Source organism: Verticillium alfalfae, genomic scaffold (assembly GCF_000150825.1).
Source record: "Verticillium alfalfae VaMs.102 supercont1.3 genomic scaffold, whole genome shotgun sequence".
In the NCBI taxonomy this organism is placed as follows: Eukaryota; Fungi; Ascomycota; class Sordariomycetes; order Glomerellales; family Plectosphaerellaceae; genus Verticillium; species Verticillium alfalfae.
The window spans coordinates 2,568,465-2,583,261 of record NW_003315036.1 but is presented as its reverse complement, the minus strand read 5'-3'; the positions used below and the strand labels follow the sequence as shown (position 1 = coordinate 2,583,261).

Genomic DNA, 14,797 nt, shown 5'->3' with positions numbered 1-14,797 from the left:
GGTAGACACTGTCAGACATGGCAATGAAGCAGGCTGACGCGCAGGCGATGATGACGTTGCGCGCGCGCATGGTGCGGTAGGGGATAATGGGCTTCGTTGCGTACTTGTAGTCCCAAACGAGAAAGGCGACAAAGGTCAGGACACCGACGATGATGAGCACAATGGACGATGCCTCCTTCCACTTGTCAGTGTCGCGGCGGCCGGCAATAGTGATGGGCAGCAGAGTCATGGAGAGACCACCAATAAGCAAGAATGCACCGATAAGGTCGAGTTCGGTGGCTAAGTGCTTGGCCTTGCCGACAGGACCGGATGGGGCGCCATGCATTAAAGAGGACACGCTCGCCGATGAAGACCATGCGTTTGGCCGGCGGCCCATCCAAATCATGATGGCGATCGTGGGCAGAGCTGTGACTGGCAGCACGATAGACCACATGCCATAACCCCAGCGCCATGACGCGTTAGGAGGATGTGCTCTCCCAGATAAGTTCCAGCGTAGAGCGTCGGGATAGCGGTGATGGACTCGGGCAGCGTAAATAGAATGCCGCGGTTGACAAGACTGGTAACGTCGGCAATGAAGATCTGCTGGGTAATGTTCCACCACGTGTCTCCAAATGAGTCGAAGATTCCTCCAGCCTGTCAATGGTCAACCAATATTTCCGTCATAATGCGCTATCCGTGCTTACAAGGAATGTGTCAACGTTTTGGCACGCCGCGAACATCATGTTGCCGATGGCCATAGACAGAGCTGCTCCAGCAAACCCTTGTGGTCGTCCAAAATGCTTAGTGCACCAGTTAGGAGGATTCTCGCAACAATCTTGTAGTGTCGTCCATCTTATGTAGAACTTACATCAGCGAGTTTAGCCAACAATGGATATGACACGATGCGTACGATGCCGTTGATAATGGAACCGGTGGTGAGCAGAGAGTGGCCCTGGAAATGACTTGTTGCGTACGGCTCATAAACGTTCTGGGTGTAACTCGTAAAATTCATAAAGAAGTTCATGACGAGAAGACTGTGAAAGCATGAGGAGCCTGGAGGTTGATTTATGCTACAGAGTGCATCTTCTTACCCAGAAATTGCGATACCCAGCTTCTTCGGAGTCCACAGCTTTCGTAAAGCTTCAGCTGCGGTTCTGGGCCGTTCATTCGTTGTCTCGTGTACTGCGCCATCTTCAGCAACAGCAACGTTGGTGGCCGGAGTGTGCGTTTCTGCCATCGTGACTAGTATCTCAACGGCTGTCAGGGGTTTGTTTGGCAATCAGAGAGAGAGGTTGAGAGGACCTGCAGGCAGGGCATATTAAACAGCAGAAGTTACTGGCTTTTAAATCTCGCTGTACTTCCACCCGACTTCGGTAACCTGACTTATCTGATCCGACCTTCGGTTATTTGGGGTCGGATCTGATTAGATGCTAAGGTTGCTTCGAGTAAGAATCACGCCGATCCTGAGTAACGGACCCTCTCAGGGTCGCTGTCATACTGGGGCTCCCCATGTATCGGACCATGTTGGTGCATGACTTGGGTTTCACCTGACAAGGGACCTCAAAGAAAATTCTCATCCATAATGATGGCCGGGGCTGGGGAACATACCGAGCCTGTATACCGAGCCTGTATACCATGACAGGATTCGATGCATTCTTTGATTCGGGACACTGCCAAGCTGAGCGGCCGGGACATCAGTCAGGAAATGGCGTCGATCGATAATAGATAATGGAGCATTTCAAGGTTTTGGTGGCATCTCCGCATGTAAGAAACTCTTGATTAGCGCTCAAGAATTATTTGAGCAGACTTGGTTTCCCTGTCTTTGCTGATATCACGGCGAATAAGCTTGCCAGGGGTTTGCTGAAAGTGGAAGAAGTCGGGTCACATTTAAGCGACGCTAGCAACACGAGTAATGAATCGTTATAACAGTGGGTACTTGAGCGACCACGACTAGGATGACAGGCAGTCAGGATGCGTGAACACAGCTGCAGATTTTCTCCCAGGGTCGAGCTTGCCATGTGGCAGCCGTATCTAGCAGACGCTGACTTGTCTCATTGCTAATATACGCTGAGATGGCATATATTGTCTCGTCAGTGAAGATATGCAAAGTAAGAAATATGCTCCCGATGCTCCCCGAAATATCGGATCCCTCCTGCTGTGACGCCCGTCTTGCCCCTAGCAATATGGACTGCGAACAGGGATGGTACCCACTTACAATAGTGAGAAGAACGTGAAATGACCCAGCTTGGCTGTCTCATTCCTTCCTACACCTGGTCCCTGCGACGAGTAACTCAAGGAACTGTGCTCCAAATAAGACGCACTTGATCAAGCCCTCAGATCGATGAGGGGTTTATGGCTCAAAAGCCACAGATTCAACTGCACATGGGTGAACATGATCAATTGAGTAGATGAGGCAAGCCCTCAAGATATCAAGGCTGGTGGCCTCTTTCGAGCGGCCGTCTTGGAGAGGCCTTCTCATTGATGAGCTAACACAAGTTGCCATCCCTAAATCTTTCATCGCCATGGTCAAGGCTTCAAGAGAAGTTTCGTCCGTTTGATTAGGAGATTTGAGTATAGATTCAGTGGGAGATCACTATGGGACCCAGCATCTGTGTTTTTGGAATAGCCATAGACTCAGCTTCCCGAGAGCTTATGACAATTTCTTTTAGGTCAAAACTGATGGTCTAGCCCGCAAGCAACATTAAGCTCCGAGAATTGCCCCAGGATGATTGCGGCGGCGGCAACTTGGTTGTACTGAAGGGTGCAGAGGGGGTCCACTGAACAACATTTTGAATAATGGGGATCGAGGAGGACCTCGACAGACGACTTCGAAGAACGTAATTTATAGTGTTCCATGTTAAAAAGAACTTGATGAATGGTTCAGAATCGATTTTCAATGTATGACAGCAGTATAGGATGAGCATACACCTGCGCGTATGACCAATCTCAAAACCTGTGGATTGTCGTCCCGATCAGTTCCGACCTCGACTTTCGAATGCCCATAGCTGCCCAAACCGACTGCCCTCGAGGGTAACTAGGTCCCGCGGATTGCCCGTCTCGACAACCTCCCCCTTATCAATAACGACCACGTCATCAAAAAAGTCCATGACCATGTCCAGACGATGCGAGACCATGATGATGGTATACTCCTTGAACTCTTCCCTGATGATCCCTTGCATGATGCGATCAGTTTCTCGGTCTACATTCGAGCTCACCTCATCTAAGAGAAGTATGCCACCACGACGTCCTCCCAAGCTCCGGTCCTTCACCCGTCGCCTTAAGATAGCCCTTCCGAGGCTGAAGAGCTGTCTTTGACCCGCACTGAGGCTGTCGATACTCATCCCATTGTGGACGTCGTTTCTCATTTCCGCCAGGAAGGCACTTAGCAATACGGTCTCGAGAACCTCTTGGCATTCAAGATCAGTTGCGGCGTTGAAAGGGTCAAGGTTGTCCTTGATGCTGCTACCACTGGGAAGAAAGACGGCATCCTGTGGCACTGCGATGATCCGACGGCGGAGAGTATCCCGTTCGATGGAGTGGAAGGGAATGTTGTCGACCTTCATGTTTTGAGAACGAGATGGCAAAGGGTCGAGTAGGCGAAGAAGCACGAGAATAAGAGACGACTTTCCGCTGCCGCTTCTGCCACACAAGGCGACCTTTCTGCCGGCCTCGATAGACAAAGTAACGTTCTTTAGGGCAAGATTGTTGTGCAAAGAAATGTCCTGCTCAATACCACCGGCACTGATATTGTAGGATGCCGAGACATCTCTGAGTTCAATAGTGCCAGCTTGAGGCCACTCCACGGGAGGTTGGATGTCTTCATTTTCGCGCTTTTCAGACACAACTGTTTCCGAAAAGCTCTTGATTCGCGAGACTGCGCCAATTGAGGTCTCCAGCAAAGTGTAATTGCGGATGAGCCAGGTGATCACATCACTCAGTGACATCAACGTCACCAGAGATGCACCTGTGAACCCCGAATTGCCCCCTGTCTGTGTGGCCAATGATACGATAATAATAGCAACAATGGCAACAAGGATCTCCATAGTGAGACTGAGCCATCGCTGTATCATGGCGAGAAGGTATGATGGTCGTTGCGAAGTATTCAGCAACTGCTGATTATGCGTCACATGATCGGCCATCCAGCCGAAAGCTCGAAATGTGCTGATTCCCTTGATTGTGTCAAGGTAATGGGTGCTAGATCCGTCAGTTATCCGCCTTTCACAATCAGGATTGGTGACCTACTAAAGTGGACTCTTTGCTTCTAGGTCGAGCAGCCGAAGCTGTCGCGATGTGCGCAGGTAGAACCTTTGGATCACCCATAGCACAACTGCAAATATGGGATAGCTGATTGCGAGATACGGTGATGCGGTTCCCACAACAGCAGCCATGCCCATGACCTGGAAGATATCGATGACCGTATTGAGCAATGCCAGCGGAAGCTCGCCATCGATGAGAGTCATGTCCTGGGAGAACAAGTTTGTGACTATGCCCATATCAGTAGTCGTGAAGAAGCTCAATGGCGCATGAACAACTGTGTTGATCGCCTGGTGGTGTAGAGTCGTGCCGGACTGGGTAGTGATCCATACAATGATAGTCACGCAGACTATAAAAGACATGATGGAGTGTGTTGCTTTCAGCATACCGAAGATACCAAGATAAAAACTGGTAGGCCTGTGGAAAGTGTCTTCGGACCAAAATTTTAGCCATGCGGTCGCCATACTGTTGGCGAAAGCGTGAATGGCAGCCGAAGCGACCAGTACCACCAGGGACCGTTTGCTCAGCGAACGCATGTAGTGGCCATAAACCTTCATGTCTCCTGTTTGTCGCGAAAGGTCATCTGATCGACTTCGTTCGGCGTTCTGAACTTGACGTTTTGGTCCCTGAGTAGCGGGAGTTGGGGCGGCAGCACCCCTCTCTTGCGTGTCATCTTCACCCGAGGACGCCACAACATTAAGGTTGGCGACATACTTCTTATTGCGGATGAGATCGTTGAATGAACCTTCCTCCACAATAACACCGCCCACGTCGAGGGCTATGATGTGATCTGCTTGAGGAAGATGACGAATGGAGTGCGTGCACAGAATCGCAGTGGCGTTTCGACGGCGGAGAATACCAGTAGGACCGAACACACGACGAAAAACCTCATTGGCGGTATCGTTGTCGAGTCCGCTTAAAATATCGTCAGAGAGGATGAGGTCGGAATGGAGGTAGAGTGCACGAGCAAGTGAGACACGTTGCTTCTGCCCACCACTCAGCGCTATGCCGTTGCTTCCAATGTTGGTTTCGTCACCTTGAGGGAGTATTGTGAAGTCTGGGAGAAGCATACAGGCTTCTATGACTTCTTCGTACCGAGGCTGGTCGAAGTTGGAATATCCCATGATGTTCTCTTTGATCGTGCCGTTCCACAAGAACGGAGCCTGCTCACAGTACCCAATGGCGGCGTGAGCGAAGGGCAGCCTGATGTTACCGCGCGAGAAAGGCACCTCGCCTAGAAGTGCGTTGCACAAGGTTGACTTCCCAGCAGCTGTCGGCCCAACGACCAGGGTAAGTTGAGACACAGGGAAGCGAACGTTGACATGATTAAGGATCATCCGGTCTTCAGCCCAGCCGAAGAATCCATCCTGGATGGTAATCGAGGTTGCAGTGTCGGGACTTAATGGCTTTTCGTTGTATTCAAGACCGCTGCTAGATGGTTCATCCGAGAACGACTTCCCTCCGAGTATGTTGTGTGTTTCGTGGCGTCTGACATCTTCCCGTGCATCAGCCTCGAGGAATGCTTGGATGCGACTCAAGCTTGCCAGACCGGCGAACATCATCGGCACAGCCTGGAAGAGTTGAGACAGAGGCGATGTCAATAATATCAAGAACGCGATAGATGTAAACATGCTCGTCGTGTTGAGCTCGCGAGTGGTGAAGGCCAGAGCGGCAACAGGTGACAGGATTGCCGGCGTCATGGCAGCCACAACAGCCCAAATAATGAGCCAACGGGATCTGTTGCCAATCTCCATCTCGTGCACTCTCATCTTCTGGATAAAATCACCAACCGGCAGTGTGATGCCGCTGATCTTCAGGCTCTTCATATTCGAAATGACGTTAGCCGTGAGTCCGACTCTTTTCTGAATCTGGCTCATCCATCTGACCTGTCGGTCTCCTGACAACCTGCCGACAATAAATGTACCGATCGCACAAAACACAATGAGCACAATCGGGGCGATGAATGACGTGCCAAGCTCCCGCTGTAAGAACCAGCATCCAATTGCAACCTCAATAGGACTGGCCCAAAAGTCGTGAAGCTGATGGAAGCCTTGGATAACGCGGTCCGTATCAGTACTCATCAGTGTGACAGCCGCCGCCTCCCCAGCGTTGGCGAGCTTGGCCTCAGTTGTCTTTTTGTAGATCGCGGCCGACAAGCAACCGCGGGCCATTTGCTGAGCCCTCATGTGGAAGTACCATTGTAGCGCTCGAGCGAAAGCCGTGCCACCATAGATCAACACCGCGGCACCGATGAGGCCGTAGCTCGTGCTACGAGGAGCATTTGGTTCCTGCAGATATTCCAGGAGGGCGCGTATGAAAAGCGGTTGACTAAAGCTGAAGCCGATCAAGGCGATTCGGGGTGCGATGGGCATGATGTATGGGATTAACAAGGCTCTGGCGAGCGATCGAGCCAAGCCAAGCTTCTTTCCAGGCCGCGACCTCTCGATCACAGCTTCAAGTTTTCGCTGGAGGAGATCCGAATCAATGTCCTGGTCCAATGGATACAGGTCGTCGATGGCCAGAACATGACTGTAGCCATAACGAAACAGCTTGTTCAGCCAGAGGTATACAGTCAGACTCATCACATCACTCGTCTCTTCGGGGCTGTGTTCATCAATCTTCCAACGGAGCCAACGGGTCTTTCTCTTCGTCTCGGCAATGAGGATGACGAACTTCGTTCCGACGGATGCTGTGTAGAGACGAGCAATCATCTTGGACGTAATGGAGCTCGCCATGAGCCATGAAGTTCGAACCTGGACGGCATCGCAGAGCGTCTGCAGCAGAATGTACAGAATGAGCAGTGTCGATGGGCGCGGGACTCTGGAATGCTCAAAGAAGGACAGGGCAAGCATAGACAGCGCAACAAGGAAGTTGACTGCTGTTGATGCAATGGCGAAGCCATCGAGGCTAGAGGCCGGGGCTGCTGTCTGAAGATTCAGCAACGCGAATTGCAGAGTAGCCAATATTGTAATGGCTGTCTAATGCACCCCCTCTGTCAGCACGATATCCACGGTGGGCAGGTGATCGCACTTACCAACTTGGCGTACTGGAAGGCGACACCAGACACAATCCTCGGCTGTTGCGAGAGCCATATCGTGCGCGGAATAGACAGCGCCAGGAAGAAGGTAGCAGGAACTATGGCTAAGATGATGCGCTGGAAGCGAATAGTAAAGTCGAAGTCATCACGGCAGCCTCGAACGATGGGGCCGAAGGTGTCGTCGTTGAGGCATGATGTTACCATGTCGTGCTTGGTAGATTCGAAAAGAACTTTAAGGGTCAAGGTGTGGCGGGAGCAACTGAATCCCATGAAGCGCGTAGTTGATGGACAGGAAGACTGCAAAAAGGGTGTAACATTCAAGGCCCAGGTCAGTTAAAGAACAAATTCCTACTTCATACGCGCCGCCATCCGGGCCGGGCGGCCGGCAATGGGACTCGTCATCGGCATGACAAACAAACAGGCACGAAAGGCGCTGCCTAGGCTGCACGATTCCTTTCAAGCACAAATGGCCTTAGTACGGGATCTACACACCACTGACGTCCTATTCAGGGCTTGGGTGTGGTACAACACCTCTCTCGCCAACAGCTCTGTGTAATGGCGAGCAAACGCCCTCCCTCACCCTTGCACCAACGATGTCACCTCTAACCAAAACACTCCCAGCTATTCGCGAGTCACTATGATTGGGCGCTTTTCATTGCGGCCATTGCTTCCATGCACTGAAGGCAAGTCGAGCTTCGGAGAGACGCACATCTGCTGACGGCTTACGCAGCATAATGGTATCATCTTCGCCACAGGAGGCCAAGATCGGCAGTAATCCCCATGGTCAATCCCGCTGGCAGTCGGGAGAAAACAGCAAGGATTGGTTGAGGTGAAGGCAGTCGCTAACCCCAGCGAACATGTTCGGGCGGCTACATGTCGCTTCCTTACCCAGCCCCCTCAAATCCTTGGAGCTTGCCGCTAAACCTACAACATCAAGGGTCTAGGGGCCCTCTGATACGCGTATAACCCTTCTGGAAGCGCACCGCATCCCGTTGACATGTTGGTCCATTTACGTATCACACAACTGGCTGCGCTGTTCACCTCGCGCGGCGACATCAGACATAGAGGAAACGTGATGTCATTTCCTGAACCGCTTCAGAAGGGTAGTTGCCATGAGGGACTCGGTAGGCTACGTTACATGAGCTTCCATGCGCGGCCGGGTTGCCAGCATTCGCATTCCACGGCCAGATACATGTTTGACCTCAGCTCGGCAGCGCAAAGACTGGACAGGAGACCACACAAACCTCCCCAAGTCTGCTGACGACGTGGGCATCATCACCCAGTCGCCCGTTTAGTCAATCGGCGAAGAATGTTAGCAGGGTCGGAAACTTTCCAGTTCATCCGCTACAGGTGTCTTACATGGACGGTAGAACAGTTGTGGGCGCACCCAGGTCTCACTTCACCCTGGGAATCATCGCACCCTTCTGAATCACATCGTATTACAACTGAACCATCAAGATGATGTCGTGATGCTCTTAAAGGGCCAGTTGGCCACACACGTCGGCTGTGGCAGTTTGATCAAATCCACTCATCTCCAAGTTTCTTGACATGAGGTTCTCCGTCGCTTTTTGGGGGCCTTGCCTCGCTCTTTTGCTGCCTGAGTCGGTCGCCGACGTTGTGGTGCTTCCAGGGGGCCTCCCAAAGTCACACATGGGCCATAGGGCTGTAAAAAACGCCGACGATTTCTTCCGCCAGAGCATGAGTAACGAGTTCTACAACAACTCGGCTGAAGTCCTCCTCTCCTCCTTCAATCACAACGTCAAAGATAGCGCCTCCCTGTCCATTGGTGATGGAGTACGCCCTTCAGCTGACAGCTTCGTCCGCGGGGCAATCCAGGCGTGGGGCGAGCACCTGCATTTCGTCGTACGCCCCGAGGAAGTGTGGTTCACCATATTGGTCCAAATGAATTTCTACATGATATCTCACGCTGAGGACATCAGGGACTTGTTTGTTGATCATGAAGGGCAGGAGACTATCACGATCGAGGATTTCACCTGGGAGCAAGTCCTCATACGCTTCCAAAACGAGATTCAAGCCCGCGTCAAGACGGATTGGCTACAGAATTGGATTATGCCGGACTTCACCACCACAACCCAGGACGATCTCATGACAGCCAACATACTAATGATGGGGCTGACAAAGGCCTATTTCAGGTTCGAAGGCGGCATCGTTTGCGGCCTCCCGTCCGTTACACTACAGGGAGAAAAGTCGGATTGGGAGACTTTGCTCGACAAACTCGAACGGCTCCCGGAATTCGGCGACGAGCCTACTGCATATGCTGAACGCCTACGGCCCATCCTCAAGCGCTTCCTTAAATCGTTCGACGAGCCAGACAGTTCGGAGACGGTGCAATTCTGGAACGACATCGTGTCTGCCAGATCCGAGTTTTTCTGCGGCGCACCGCCGTTCTACATGTCTGGATGGATCACAGGGTTCTACTATTGGAATGACAGAGGTGAACCCTACGCAAGGAACAGCGCTGAGGGCGACCTCGTTCTTGACGGCGTGCAGTACCCGTCTCTCGACATTGGAACATTGCCCGTGGGGTACGCCAGCGCGCCTTTCGTGATGCTGGACTTCAACGGTACAGACAGATTTGAGTCGTACGTTCTGGCCGGAACTTTGGGGAAGAAGATTACGAATGGCCCCCCCACAGGATACGCCAAAGCGATGGAGCGCATCGGGAGCTACAGCAGCAGTGACACAAAGGGTCACAGCACCTTGCAGTCGCTGTCAGCGTGGGTTGTGATTGGACCAAAGAGTCACGATGCCGACAAGAGGCCGCCGTGGCAGGGTGAAGCTGAGCTTGCGGACCTGGTCGGATCCGTCGATAGCAACTTTGAGGCAGATAAGTGTGGTTCGCGAGGGGCTCGGTCGTCGGCACCGATGAGGATCGGGTAAACCCTTGCTACTTTCTTGCCTCAAAGCGCCGCGGGGGCTCGGCGACCATGAGAGAAGTCGGCGGACGTGGTGTCGGTGTGCTGTCGACTGTTGGTGTGTTCCTGTTTCGCGTGCTTATCTTGCAGGAAGACGCCATCATGACAGCGTCACATCATCAAACTCCCTTGACTCTTGAGTCAGCATGGACGATATAAATAACTCAGTGACAATTGTTTTGAAAAGTGGCTTCATCTGTTCCCATGGATTGATGACTTTGTACTCCAGGCAAACAATTAGAACTTGAAATTATGACAACCACAACAAGAAGGGTGGCGGTGATTGGGGCCGGCCCGTCTGGTGCCATCACCACCGACGCCTTGGTCAAAGAGCAAGCTTTCGACACCATTCGAGTCTTCGACAGAAGAGGGGCTATTGGTGGGACATGGTGAGTTTTTGGTTGCACCTGTTGTACGACCGTTGTGATATGCTCACTCGAAGTGCACAGGGTCTACACCCCTCACCTGCCCGCGAAGATCCCATCACTGCAAGATCTCATCACGGGGAATGTTGACCATGCGGTGCCCATACCAACAAAACTTCCGGCAGAGACCTCGAAGACGGAGAGAGTCAACAATCATCAAACACGGTTTTCAGACTCGGCGCTTCATGAGCACCTTCACAGCAATATCATTCCCTCTATCATGAGCTTTACTCGGGAGCCTTTCCCGGACAAGTTGTCGGAGCGGACCCTCGCCAAATTTGGACCCAGGGCTCCTTTCAGACACCGTGAGGTAGTGCGAGAGTGGGTTCAGGAAATCTTCGTTCGCAATGGGAACGACAAACTACTGGAGCTTAATACGACTGTTGAGCGTGCAGTCAAAAATGAACAGCAAGAATGGGTACTGACGCTTCGCAGAGAGACGCCGGGAAAAGATTACTGGTGGGAAGAGAGATTCGACGCTCTGATTGTCGCAAGTGGCCACTACAACATCCCCTGGGTTCCAGACATTCCAGGACTGGTCGATTTTGATGTGAAATTCCCTGGGAAAATTCTACACAGCAAGCATTTCAGGGGTCCAGCAAGCTTTGCAGGAAAAGTACGCAACCTTGTACACGGCCAGACCTAGTAGAGCTAATGACGGTCCCAGCGAGTGGTCATCGTCGGAGGGTCTATTTCATCCCATGAAGTCCTGCATGAGATTCTTCCTAAAGCAAAAAAACCAGTTTTTGCAGCTTTAAGGGGTGATCCTGTCCCAGCCTTTGGGTGGGCGCCCTTCACACACCCACACATTGTTGTCAAGAACGAGATAACGCGCTTCGATTCAGAAACTGGAACACTGTTCTTCGCAGATGGTTCGTATCTGAATGATGTAGACCACGTCATATTTGGCACTGGATACGCATTCAGCTTGCCATTCTTGCCGGACATTCAGGCAAGAATAAAACAGGCTAATCGCCGGCTGCCTGGGGTCTTCCAACACACATTTAGTATTGGCGACCCGAGCTTATCATTTGTTGGGATGGTCAGTTAGGCAATGTTGTTTACTTGTCTCAAGCTCAAGGTTCATAACTAATGACTGCCCTCTTCAGCTTGGTGGCGGTTTCACGTTTCGCGTGTATGAGTGGCAAGCAGTTGCCGTGGCAAGACTCCTTGCAGGTCGCGCCCGGCCTCTCCCTTCACGGTCCGACCAGCTTGAGTGGGAACAAAGAAGGGTGGCTGAACTAAAGGGAGGCAAGAACTATTACTCGATCGCTTCAGATTATGAGGGCTTTTTCGAGTATCTGCGGTACATCGCAGGCGACCCTACCCCAGGCACAACAGGCAGGGTACTCCCACCGTTCGACAAAGCATCTCTGGCTATATGGACGGACATGGTGGCAACCAAGATCAAGGGATTCGAAGAAGATGCTCGAAAAGCAGAGTTAGAGATTCGGAGCCAGCAAGAACAAGAGACTCATCAGCGACTGCAGGAGATTATCGGAAACTGGAGTCCCAGAGCAAAGCTTTAAGTTGAAATCGCTACGAGCCAGTCTTGTAATAAGTGACAGTTAATTGAAGATGATTGAAGCCAAGGAAATGTGAGAAGCATTGCGATATAATATCCAGTCGCGAAGAGACAAGAGTGTAAATGAGAATCCAATCTCATCGTGGTCTATGCAAACTCATCGAAAGCATTCATTCCGTTTCACTGTCAAGAAGGTTAGGCTCCAGTACTGTACAACATTGCTTTCTGTTGGATTGACGCCTGGGGGCGGTGGCAAGTCACCCAATGCGACAGCATTGAATGTGTCATCGGCATAGCGCCAACTCCACACCTCGGAGCTCAATATCCTGGAGTTTTCTTCGATCACATCCCAGAGTCTGTTGTACGCTGTCGTAATCTTCAAAAGCAGTGTTTTGTCTCCACAAAAGTCAGGCACTGACTTGCTTCTGCACCTGTCAAGTTGCCGTTCTAGACCAGCTGCCATCATAGACAGCTGCCATGACCAGACAACTGTTCCGTGATAAGCTGAGGTAGTGAAGTTTGCTGAGTAGACTGGCTTTCCACCATACGCAGGGTTCGCAACGAGGAGCCCAATGTTGGTGGTCAGTCCTGCAGGGAACGGTTGAAGAATGTGGTCAGCTGTTTGAGACAAGTAGGCGCTGAGTTGTGTCTGATTTGTGGTGTTGAGGAGAAAGTGCCTGAAGCCGTCGTCGGAATTCATGACACGCACCAAGTCTATGTCGTTATTGCCCTCGAGAGCCAGGCCATAGAACGTAACTGAAGCGTTTATTCCGTCGGCCTGTGAAGGAAAGGAAAACTTGTTCGTGTCGACATAGTCGTTGAGCAACGCGCGGGCTTCATCTTGCTCAATAATAACCTCGAAGAAACGCAGGGTCTCATCTTCCCAGATCTGAGCTGCCGCTGCGGCCTTCTCAGCCCACTCAGGGTGTTCTGGAAAAAATGAAGCTTCGGAAAGAGCAGCAATGGCCCGAAGGCCAGCCGGTGCGATGGCAGTGTTAACATTGTACGGTATGCGACCGCCGCCAAGGCCGTAAGTGCTGTCGCGCCATTCGCCCGTGATTTCACCCTCTTTGAGATGAATTAGATTTTTCCGTATCTGCCCACCAGGGCCAGCAAAGGCAGCTGTTGCATTCATAATCTTTTCGGCGTTGACCAAAGCTAGATCGTGGTATGTGAGGCCAGCATTATCCGGGTCGATTGTAGCTTCGGTAGACATGAAGGTGGCTACGCGCTCCCGACCATCGGAGTTGTTGATGAAGTAGTCCCTCAAAAGAACAGGGAGGAAGTAGTCCGTGTCGATCATGTGGTAATCATAAGACGGCGCTGTCGAACTGATGTTTCTCTGTAGGTTAAACCATGTTGCAAAGTCACCGATGCCTTCTTCGTGTGCAGCGCTTCCATCTGTCCGATTGATGCGCTCTAGAACAGCACCAATACCGGCTTCGAATGTTCCACCGGCTCCTGTGCTGAGAATCTTCTCCATCAGCAACATGGAAATCATGCTGTCGCGACCGAAGTAAGTGAGAAACCGCCAGCCACCGGCGAGAAGTTTGTTCTTGTAGGACAAGAATGAGAGAGATTCCACTTGGCCTGTTGACTCAGAAACTAAATCTTGAGATAGTTCATTCAAAGTCTCCATTGGGCCAAGTTGCTCAAGTTGGGGATAATTAAAAGATGCATTGAAGACGTAGGTCCCGGCTGAGAACTCAATGGTATTGTTGTTTACCATTACCGATGCATCACATCCAGAAGGGGCAAATGCCAGTGTAGTCGTCGTTACGTTGTCCAGCCACAAACGCGACAATTTGACGCTAGAATCATCTGACACTGTGATGTTGATGGCGTCCTGGAAGATGGGGTATAACAGGCTAGGCCCTTCGGTGAAGTCTCGTATTGTACGAATACTCCCAAGAATGGCTACAACCAGTGACGCCGACGAATTGAACTGGATGTGCCCTCTCACTCCAACTACAGGTTCTTTTGTATGACCCGAAACCTCGTAAATAGGGTCGAGGCTGTCGCCGGAAGTAGAGGAGTTGACCAGGTTGATAGAAAGTGTTCCGTTCGCGCCATCCAGTGGTTGAAAGAACGATACGACGCCACTATTCCCAGCAGGCCAAGCGATCTAACTCAGGAGTCAGCTTCTCATGCCACAAGAGGTGAAGCGACTTGACAGAAGCTCACTAAAAGTCGTGGTCCGATGAGAGTCAGATTACTGTCCGGAAGGGGACTTGTCACTACGACTTGGGAAGCCGAATTGCAGTCCGAATAAAAATAATTCATGTATGGGGGGTCGTTGAGTTCAAGACGAACTGCCTCTTCATCGCAAACGCCGGCCGATCTACAAGTGCTTCGATGACTATAGCAATCCATCAGCTTTGACGCCGAACGCATGCCAGTGTGTTCTTTGACAACTCACTGTCGCCGTTGAACCCCTGGGGTTTTGGTACAATAGCCCCTAAAAAGCAGAATAGCCCCTGTGACAAGGAGTGAAAACTTCATGTTCGCAGCGGTTGGGCAATATGAACGTACTAGCTTCTGAAGGAAACGTCAAGTTTGCACATTGGCGCACGTTGATGAATATGGAAACGGACCAAGAGTAACGTTTTATCTGCCATATCGACACTGAGGACATTGTGCA

At 51.4% G+C, this 14,797-nt stretch overlaps 5 protein-coding genes across 5 annotated transcripts in view; 2 read left to right on the top strand and 3 right to left on the bottom strand.

Annotated features, from left to right (window-relative positions):
- The window catches only part of VDBG_03318 (siderophore iron transporter mirA), a gene marked incomplete at both ends in the record, with an annotated part of 1,980 nt that extends 764 nt beyond the window's left edge, over window positions 1-1,216 (bottom strand). Inside the window, 5 exons of the mRNA XM_003007133.1 lie at window positions 10-405; window positions 456-633; window positions 684-779; window positions 848-1,013; window positions 1,071-1,216. Of these exons, the coding sequence (XP_003007179.1) occupies window positions 10-405; window positions 456-633; window positions 684-779; window positions 848-1,013; window positions 1,071-1,216 (982 nt within the window). The remainder of the gene's footprint in view (window positions 1-9; window positions 406-455; window positions 634-683; window positions 780-847; window positions 1,014-1,070) is intronic.
- Window positions 1,217-2,951: 1,735 nt separating this feature from the next.
- On the bottom strand, window positions 2,952-7,474 carry VDBG_03317 (canalicular multispecific organic anion transporter 1; the record flags this gene model as incomplete). The annotated part of the gene is made up of 3 exons (XM_003007132.1): window positions 2,952-4,173; window positions 4,222-7,211; window positions 7,268-7,474. 3 exons carry the CDS (start codon window positions 7,472-7,474, stop codon window positions 2,952-2,954), a joined length of 4,419 nt encoding a protein of 1,472 aa, XP_003007178.1.
- Window positions 7,475-8,818: 1,344 nt separating this feature from the next.
- VDBG_03316 (conserved hypothetical protein) lies at window positions 8,819-10,171 on the top strand (the record flags this gene model as incomplete). Its single annotated transcript, XM_003007131.1, has 1 exon — window positions 8,819-10,171. The coding sequence occupies one exon, from the start codon at window positions 8,819-8,821 to the stop codon at window positions 10,169-10,171; it is 1,353 nt and encodes a 450-aa protein (XP_003007177.1).
- Window positions 10,172-10,316: 145 nt separating this feature from the next.
- Window positions 10,317-12,220, top strand: VDBG_03315 (thiol-specific monooxygenase; the record flags this gene model as incomplete). The annotated part of the gene is made up of 4 exons (XM_003007130.1): window positions 10,317-10,595; window positions 10,656-11,247; window positions 11,299-11,673; window positions 11,741-12,220. 4 exons carry the CDS (start codon window positions 10,459-10,461, stop codon window positions 12,158-12,160), a joined length of 1,524 nt encoding a protein of 507 aa, XP_003007176.1.
- Window positions 12,221-12,313: 93 nt separating this feature from the next.
- VDBG_03314 (glycogen debranching enzyme) lies at window positions 12,314-14,791 on the bottom strand (the record flags this gene model as incomplete). Its single annotated transcript, XM_003007129.1, has 4 exons — window positions 12,314-14,281; window positions 14,341-14,515; window positions 14,576-14,591; window positions 14,689-14,791. The coding sequence occupies 4 exons, from the start codon at window positions 14,789-14,791 to the stop codon at window positions 12,314-12,316; spliced, it is 2,262 nt and encodes a 753-aa protein (XP_003007175.1).
- Between the last annotated feature and the right edge of the window lie 6 nt (window positions 14,792-14,797).